Source organism: Parambassis ranga, chromosome 8 (genome assembly GCF_900634625.1).
Source record: "Parambassis ranga chromosome 8, fParRan2.1, whole genome shotgun sequence".
NCBI lineage: Eukaryota > Metazoa > Chordata > Actinopteri > Ambassidae > Parambassis > Parambassis ranga.
The window spans coordinates 18,674,562-18,684,067 of record NC_041029.1 but is presented as its reverse complement, the minus strand read 5'-3'; the positions used below and the strand labels follow the sequence as shown (position 1 = coordinate 18,684,067).

Here is a 9,506-nt window from a genome sequence, read left to right as displayed (position 1 = left end):
CCAAACCTTTATTCTTGCACGAATAAACATTCATCTAAATATAGGCTCCCACACTTACTATTAAGGGCTTTATTTTATTTTTCCAGTATTAATAATTTACTTGCAAGTTGTGTCATCTTGGCAACACATCCTAGAACTAGAAGTTATTTACTGGAAGTCTTAGTCCAGCTGATTCTGAGCCTGTGGTTTACAGTAGTGTTTCTTCAATAGACACATATTAAAATAATAATAAACTAAATAATGGAATTTAGTCCACAGCAGTATGAGGTGTAAACAACGTAGAAGTTATTTTGCCACTTTTTACAACATAGTGTGTTATTAATATTTCATGCTGTATTTATATATAAACTGACACAGGATCAGCTGCGTGTGTTTTTTATGCCTTAAGACAATAGAAAAATAAACAAAACCAAAAAAAAAGCTTTTTAGTGTTCATGTGCGCGCGCTACCAATGAAACCCAAGATGGAAGCCGCGCGCCGGTCACTCAGAGGACAAGCAGAGTTCAAAGGGTCACGAGGACATTGTCCACTTTGTCTGGGTGAAGTGTGTGTGTGTGTGTGACGTGTCTGACTGCCCGGCTCGAGGACAGGTCAACTTTCTCTCTCTCTCTCTCTCGCTCTCTCTCTCTCACACACACACACACAGGTCATCAATTAGTTCGGCCAGCCATCAGCAAAAGCAGCTCGCGCGCCCCTTGTCACTTCCCCTCCGGACCGCCGCGTGCGCTTACATATTTGGCCCGGGCCGCGGTCTCGCCTCACGCGCCGTAAATAGCTTGTGTTTCACACTTACAAGCAGGAGGCTCAAAGGTTTATGAGTGTTTGAGCGCGGCTGTAAAGTACAGCACTAAATCATCACTGGTTCGTTTGAATATATGCGTCCAGCACCGGGAGGAAGAAGAACCTGTCTCCATACACTGCTTCACCTTTTATTGAACATGTCTCATAGGTAGTATACGGAATTACTGGACAAAACACTAACATAAACAAACAATGTAAAAATCCATAAAATATAGGCTACATTTTCCTGAAGGTTTTTAGGTAGTTTGGAGAATAACATCAGTAGGTTATCACCCCCACCCTCCCCACGCACCCCTCTATATCTGAAAACAACTGTAAGGGTTAAATTACCCCCACCCTCCCCGCAAATACATTATTTTCATTTTTTTCCTCCTTGCGGATTTTCTATGGGCTACAGTTTAAATATGAACATATAGATACACATCCCCATGTTTTTTTCTTTTTTTGTGCGCTGTTGCACTTGTAATAGAACGGATAATACACACATTTACAAAACAATCAAATCGAGCAGGGGACGGAAACAACCCTAAATCCCAAAGCTTTAAAACAAGTGCCTGACAGGTAGAAGTACATTTGAAAGAGAAAATAAAAATAGGTAGAAGTTGGGCGGGTTTCTTGGAATGCAGCAAGAAATTATGTTTTAAAATAGTTTTTACTAATTTACTGTGTTTGTTTTTTTTTTTTTTTACTTTGGATGCCAACACCCAATGTGCCCCACGCCTACACGATTCTTTGAGTCCTAATAGAAAGGAGAGGGATCAGGTCAGAAACCCCTCTCTGTCTCACAGGCCTCTGCTCAGCTTAGAAATAAAACAGAACATAATGCAGGCTGCGTTTTCCCAGAGTTTTAACACCAGATGAACGTCTGGATAAACTTTGAGACGGGGAGGGGAAGGGGTTAACCAGCATGTCTTCTCTTCCATCCTCCTCTTCCTCTTATAATTGTCTCACATCAGTTTATTTACTCCGTCCGTTTCTCCTCTTCATCTGCACCGTTCACCGTGGAGGAGGAAGAGGAGGAAGACGAAGAAGAGTTAATGAGCTTGTTCTCCTTCTTCCACTTCATCCTGCGGTTCTGGAACCAGATCTTGATCTGCCGCTCCGTGAGGCAGAGCGCGTGCGCGATCTCAATTCGCCGCCGCCGCGTGAGGTACCGGTTGAAGTGGAACTCTTTCTCCAGCTCGAGCGTCTGGTAGCGCGTGTACGTCTGCCGCCCGCGTCTCCCGGGGCTGCCGAAGGTCCCTGAGAGACAGACACACACACAGAGCAGGTTACAGTTTAACCGAAGAAGTAACACACACCTAAGAGTCACCTTAACGCCTGTTATTCTATTCTATGCTATTCTATTCTATTCTATTCTATTCTATTCTATTCTATTCTATTCTATTCTATTCTATTCTAGTTTGAGCTGCTGCAGCTGAGTCTTCACAGATATAATATGTTATGTTTCCTGCACCCACTCGATGAAATGTTGTTTTTCTTAAGATTTAAGATTTTTAAGATTTCTTAAGATTTATTTAAGATATTTTTTAAGAGGTTTCTCCTTTATGTGAATTTATGAACTCTTATTTTTCCTAATGCTAAAGAAAGACTTCTGTCTTCTATCTATAATAATATTAAGGATAATAATTTTAATAATAATAGCCTAATAATGATAATAATAATAATAATAATGTCAGTATCGATCATGTTTCACAGGGAATCCCCTGGTGAGGATCAGCTTCCAGGGCTTTAGTCTCCTCTGATCCTCACTAACAGTATTTTGGCCCCTGGTGGTAAACAAATCGCCATGTTGTCAGTTTAGCAGCTTCAGTTTCTGTATTGATTTTGAAGGCGCAGATCATGGATGGAAAAACCGCACGCCACTCAGAGCAACATATCTAAATATCCATAAATAATAATAATAACAAAAATAAAACGGATTACAGAGGAGCACTCAGGGGGTTCTGTGCCACTCTGCTCTCTCTCCAGCTGCCATTTACATTTCCAGCTGTCATTCATACAGTCCTCGCGCTGCGTTTTTACTGCTCAGCTATATGTCTTTGCGGCGCAGCCTGTTTCCACCTCATCTGTCATAACTTGGAGTGTCCTGCAGGGCTTTTGTACAGCAGCAGCCCTGCATCATCCACCATTAGTCGCTTCACTCTCAACAGGCTGTTTTTATTCCTCTTAAACAAAGACACTCCGCAGCACAGAGGATCATTTTATTCGTTGCTTTAATCCATGCTAAAGTGTAAAATAGGACAGACGTGCTTGTTTTGGGGAGAGTCTGTTAAATCAAATGATTTCCTTGTAGAGCTGGCCCTGCTTCTCACTTACACTCCGGACTTGGAAGCACTCACAGGCCTGATTATCTAATCGGTTTTTATTAAACAGTGGAAGGTTAACAGTGCAGGCTCCGTGTGAGATAATATGTGAGCAGCTGTGATATAATTCTCCTCTATCAGTATAATGAGTTATTAAAGTTTGCTAAAAGATGAGAACTTTTTCCCTTTTTAGTCTCTTATTCGTTGGTCCTGCGCAAAGATAAATTAAAAGAAACATTCAAAGATAATGAAACATGCTCAGACTGCTTCCTCTCTGTCTATATATCTTTCTATCTGTTCCTTGTTTTCACCCACAACACTGTCTGACAGGCTTTTCCTCTCAACTCTCCTTCCCCCTGCTCGGTAGCAGCGTCGGTCAGCAGGTCATATACAGTAACAGGAGCTACAACCCAAACAAACCCGGTTTATGACGGACAATAAAATACCGAGCACATGAGTGACTGGCAGGCCAACAAACGGGCATCATAAAGCAAGCAGAGGAGGAGCAGGGAGGGAAAAGGAGAAAGCAAAGACAGCAGAGAGGCTGACGGAGGAAACAAACGTCAGTTTTATGACGGGGGTCATAAAATATGCACGAAAGAAGGGAAGATGAGGAAGAAGACACTCACCGTTACACGAGTTCATCCTCTGCATCCACGGGTAAATAGGAGCTGACGCCGCTTGCTTGTCCAACGTTTCCCCTAACAGCCCCTTCCCGCTGACCCCCGCGCACTCCGCTTTACGGTGCATGGCGTCCTGGCTCAGCGCGAGCTGGTGCTCATCCAGGCTGCACTGGTGCTCCTTATCCCGGTAGAAGCTGCTGGCTGCCGCCGCCGCTGCCGCCGCTGCCGCTGCGTAGTCGCAGGCACCGGCTCCTGCCGTGCCCCCAACACCGACCCCCGCCGCCGCCCGGTGCCCGCTGTACGCTGCATTGGCCGCCTGCTGGTAATAGGTGGATGCCGGGTACGCTTTCTCCTGGTGCACCCCGCCTCCGCTGTATGCCACGGCCGCGGCGGCAGTGACGGCTGCTGCCCCAGGGTAGTGCCTGAGCGGGTGGTCGGCGGCGTATCCCGACGAGTAAAGCGGGATCTGACCCAGGAACGACTCTGCCGCCGCCGCCGCCTGTCCGCCTCCACCAGTTCCCGGTAGCGTCACCGGGAAAGACGAGTTGACAAAATAGGAACTCATCGGGAGAAAGTAGGAGAGGAGAAGAAGAGGAGAGGGGAGGACAGGAGGGCACGAAACAAACACAACAACAACGTTCACGCGATGAAGAAGGAGGAGTAGACGGAGGCTATCGGCTAACGGCTAACGGTTCTCCCTCCCGTCCTCCTTCCTCTGCCTTCCCCTGCCTGCACTTTATGATTTGTTGTGTTTTATAGCCGACAGTCCGACGGGCTGCTGCTATCACTTAGTTTATCGCAGATTGGAAGGAGGGGGTGAGGAGGGTGAGGATGATGGTGGAGGTAGGGGGTGGAGGGGTGGTGGGTTATCGGGGTGGCTGAGTGCCAGTGTGGGACAGCATGAGAGAGAGAGAGAGAGAGGTGGGGGGGCAGAGGGAGTATTTGTGTGTGTGCGTGTTTTAGTTGAGTAGACGGGATGGGGTGAGGAGGGGTATGAGGGGGGAGACAGAGACCAGCTGACCTCATACTGACCAATAGGAAGCTTCCGTGCCTGGCATTCGTCCTCCCCACACTGGAGAGAGGAAGAAGAGGAGGAAGAGGAGGGGGTCTGGGAACTACCGCGACCTCCCCACCACCACCACCTCCCCACCTCTCTCCTCTCTCTTTTCCTATTTCCCTTCCCCACTCTCCCACTCTCACCCTCTCTCTAATTCTCATTCAATCTCTGTTTCTAATCTTCCTCTGGTTCCCGGTGAGATTGCGCAATCACACCGGAATCCTCCGCGCGTTAAATTGAATCTTTCTCTCTCTGTGTGTCTTCCTCCGTCTGTTGTTGGACCCATAAAACCCAGTAGGATATCACACACACACACACACACACACACACACACACACACACACACACACACACACACACACACGCTCTTCCTTTGGGGGGGGGGGGGGGGGGGGGGGGGGGGGGGGGGTGCTGCTGCACCACTGGAGGCAACCGAATAATAAAACATATCCCCGGCGCTTTGCAGATAATACCAACCGCATTAAAATGAATTTGTGGAGCGTAAATCACAGCCGGGAGCGCGCAGGACTCATGTGTGGTCCCGTGCGCGTGTTAGCCTACAATTTAATGTGGGCTATGCGCTGCTATAATTGAGGTGTTAGTATGTGCTGCTTGCAAATTTGGTTGGTGGATTTACGCTGCCCTCCGCTGCCACTGTGTGTGTCCTGCTCTCACCACAGGCTTTTCAGCGCGGCTATTTTCTCAATAAGAGAAGCAATTGATAATCTGACAGGGATTTACTGATTAGAATCTGATAGTTGTTGATGTTTTATTTGTGAAAGACCCTGTCCTGTGCTCTGCTACCTTTAGACCCTGTTTCTTTTTTTTAAATGAACTGTAGTCGCCTGTTCTTCAGGCAGGACTCTGCTGGAACTGATCAATGTGCGCCGTGAATTATTATTTTCTTCAACAGTGACACTGATTGGGCTGACATGTAAAAGGAGAAGGAGAACAGAAACAGTCCCGAAAGTTTCCAATTTTTTCCGTTTTCTTGACACTGATTAGACTATAGTCCTGCGCCTGAAACTCTTTCCATGCTGCCTGTAAATATTCAAGGAAGTCCTTTAATTAGCTTCGTTTTAGCTGAAGGTATCCATGCTACAACAACCATAACAAAAAAAACATGTATTATTAATGCGCAATACAATTTCACAATTTACGGCCTGCATTAATTACAAAGTAGAACTTCCTCAAACAAGAACCCATAGGACTGAATAAATAATAAGCTCATAATAAACAAACTGTTAGAGGGAAATTATAGTATGAAAATTACAAAAACACAGTTAAACATACCGCATATAAATGTTGCTGTTTAAACAGCAGTCTAAGATTGTTACTGTACACACGACAGAATTAACCTGTTGGCAGGAACCTACTTAAATTATTATGATGTCATTTATACTTTCAGCATATTGTTTTAAATATCAGGAGTTTAAACATAACTGTAGCTACTGTGTGTGTGTGTGTGTGTGTTTGTAATTAAGTGAAAGCATGTTAGAGCAACATCTGATTCTGTATTTGTGTCTTTCAAAGATGGAAAACAGAATCTGCGCTCGGCCTACTTTTCACTGCACTTACAAACGGAACAGGCGACGTGTCGCTGAGGTCATAAAATAACCGCAGCCATAAATAAGTCTCCCTCTCTCCCTCTCTTGAGTCTCGCAGTGTTTTCCCCACAGGCTCTGACTTGTCTGCGTGGCCGAGCAGAAGACAGTCCGACTGACAAATAGAGACAAAGACTCTATTTTTACTTTTACTTTGCCCCCACCTCCTCCTCCATCCGCCATGTCTTTTCCATTCTTCTTTTTTACAGTAACACTGTTCAGAGCAGGGAGACACTGACGCTCGTATTTTGTGTGTTATGCTGCAGGATCACAGACAGATGAGGACTCTCTCTTATTAACTTTCATTCTGACCCCCTGTCTCTCTCTCTCTCTCTCTCTCTGGCAGGACGCTGCGTTTCCTCTGCGCTTTGTGGGAACGGGAAGCAGCAGCATTGTGTTGGAGCTGACTGTGGTTTAATCATTAATGAGCACTAACAGTCGGGACAGGACAGGCATGGCCTCCAGCCTGGGACACACAGGACGGTAATACTATTATTATATATACAGCCCATATGCTTCAGCACGGGCTTACGTGATTGTGGCTTTGGCAGCAGCCCGGTGGTTCAGACAAAATATGACGTCCTGACAGAGGAGTGACATGAACATCAGGATGAAACGGCTGCACTGGATGGATCTGCTGCTAAAAGCCTGTTCACCGTGTTTTGAGTGTATCGCCCAGTGTAAACTGGTGGCAGGCCTCAGCAGGTGATGTGTGAGTGTTTCTGCAAAGTGCTGCGTTTCATCACACTTCACATGTTCAGCGTGATGCTTGAGCTGTTTTTACATGAAAATGTATAAAAGTCCAAAATACCCTAAGATTATTACACAAAAATATGGACAGCTTGTATCGGTATAATACAGGAGTTTTTAGCTACGGTACAACTTTAGAACCGTCATAATTACGTGGCCTAAATACGTACATATATACATATACTATACTTATACAAATTCCACACAGACTAATATTAAAACTAGTCTAACAAGCCTACTGTAGAGATATGTGATTTATAAATGGCCCACATAGTTTTTATTGTATTTGTAAAGCTACACACACACACACACACACATTTAAATATTAGCTTTAGTATGATTAAATAAATCAAGTGTGTCTCTTTTCTTCAGTAACCATCTCACTTCTGTTACAATATCACTGGTTTGATCTATTTATACAGAACGCTTCTGTGTGTGTGTGTGTGTGTGTGTGTGTGTGTGTGTGTAGGAGGGTGCTGCATCTTGTACCTAAAGAATGGAATGTTTTTGTGTCTTGCAGGTGTTGGGAGCAAATGCCAAAAATGAAGTGGGAATAAACTGGATCCTGTGTTTTTGCAAAAGGAGAAACTTGGGCCGTCTGGATGAAGTGTGCTGGTGTGTGTGTGACAGTCAAGGTGAGACGCACAAAAGCACAACAAGGAAATAAGTCATGTAAGTAAAATTAGCCTAACGGAAGGACAAAAATACATATTTTTTTTAACACCGCTGAGCCAGGATGACTGACACCCAAATATATTGTTTTAGTAATTTTTTAAATTAATATAAATCCTAATCCTGCGTGATCCTCAATAACTTCCTGTTTCAAGGGATATACATGGGGACAAATGCCAAAAAGTGACGTGCTTAAAACCGGAAATTAGTAGTGTATATATATCTCATATATATATTTATACCGGGAAGAGGACGTGTTGACCCTATTCATGAATAGGATCCGTCAAGAATCTCCAAGTCTTACGGAAATTCTCCATCAGCGCACCATCAGACGCCACCTTCGTCACAAGCAGCCAACTGGAGGATTTGTCTTTGAATCAAACTTAAGTCTTTTATTGGACCTTTGAGGCAACAGCTGTGGACTAAAGGAGAGATGCAGCCAGAAGAGCACGCCCCACTGTAAGGTGTGCTGGTGGATCATTGATGCTGTGGGACTGTTTTTGTCTTTGTTTGGACACCCTGTTAGGATACATGGCATCATGGACTCCATCAAACAGCAGCAGATATTACAGCCTGTGCCGGGATGCTAAACGTGGGGCTGGACTTTCACTCCGGACAGGGATCTTAAACACACCTCAACACACACACACACACACCGTGGTATAATTTGAAAGTATATATATATATTTTACTGGTAATTAAACCTTCTTTCGATCAGTTACTGTGGCATAGTTTTTGTGAATATTCAAAATGAAGCCTTATGAATAGTTTTTTATTTATTTATGAATCTGGAGGGCATCGTACATCTTACGTCACGCGCACTAACTGTCACACTGTTGTTATTCTCCCTATCCGCCGTTTCCTCTCAGATTAGCACAGGCTACAGTTAAACCAGACTTGAACCTTGCCGCTTGCCGTAGGCATCTAAATTAAAAAAAGAATTCCTGTTGCTGAACGGCTGGTCCTTTTATACAGACTTCCCTTAATGCTTTTTAACTTTGCATAGATACAATTCACCACTGACGCTATAGCAGCTAGCCGGACTTAGCAGCGTTAGAGTTACTATTAGGCTATTTAAATAAGTATTAATAATAATAAAATCAATAAAAAAGTGTAGCCATAATAGAGGACTAAGTCTAAATCTTATTAACAGCGCATGTCTCGTGGTTTCTAATTAGCAGAATGATAATTAAGTCTATTTTTTTCTATGTTTTAAGTCGCAATGTTCAGACTAAAGTCGCTGTAATTGAGCTGTGTGGTGCAAACGGCTGAAAAGCCGCCGGAGGAACTCCAGGAATCTTCTGGATTCCTATAGAAGAGAAAAGAGAGACAGAACTCCGGGCTTTTATGGCTTTATGACTCTTTATGACTGCTTGTAAAGTCCGAGGAATGGCAGCGAGGTGAAAAACAGGCCGGCAGCAAACAGCAGATGAACAAATGTGCTGTTCTGCACACAAGGAACGCGCGTGCACACACACACACACGAGCACTGTACAGTTCATCTGCGGTTCACTTCAGCCGCAGCGCCGCGTTTTACACCGACACGGCGAAATAATCCAGTGCCTGAAGAAACCCGCTGTTTCTATCATCGCTTTGCTTTTTATATATATTTAGAAATTTAAGAAAACGATACATTCACACGTTTAAAACTTCCTCCCGCGGCTGGAGGAGGCCAGGGGGTCGTTAAGATAAA

General features: G+C 44.5%; 1 protein-coding gene and 1 long non-coding RNA gene across 4 annotated transcripts; one reads left to right on the top strand and one right to left on the bottom strand.

Annotated features, from left to right (window-relative positions):
- Window positions 1-1,412: 1,412 nt before the first annotated feature.
- On the bottom strand, window positions 1,413-5,062 carry LOC114439300 (homeobox protein Hox-B6a-like). Of its 2 annotated transcripts, XM_028411148.1 has the most exons (3): window positions 4,141-5,062; window positions 3,737-3,948; window positions 1,413-2,043 (listed from the first exon to the last, which is right to left on the bottom strand). In XM_028411148.1, exons 1-3 carry the CDS (start codon window positions 4,293-4,295, stop codon window positions 1,763-1,765), a joined length of 648 nt encoding a protein of 215 aa, XP_028266949.1. In that variant the 5' UTR covers window positions 4,296-5,062; the 3' UTR covers window positions 1,413-1,762. The 2 variants fall into 2 exon arrangements, with proteins under 2 accessions (XP_028266949.1, XP_028266948.1); XM_028411147.1 differs by having other exon boundaries at window positions 3,737-5,061.
- LOC114439302 (uncharacterized) lies at window positions 3,662-9,506 on the top strand. 2 transcript variants are annotated; one of them, XR_003671038.1, is made up of 3 exons: window positions 3,662-3,767; window positions 6,738-6,874; window positions 7,662-9,506. It is a non-coding gene; the product is annotated as an uncharacterized LOC114439302 (long non-coding RNA). The 2 variants fall into 2 exon arrangements; XR_003671037.1 differs by lacking the exon at window positions 3,662-3,767 and adding an exon at window positions 6,141-6,641.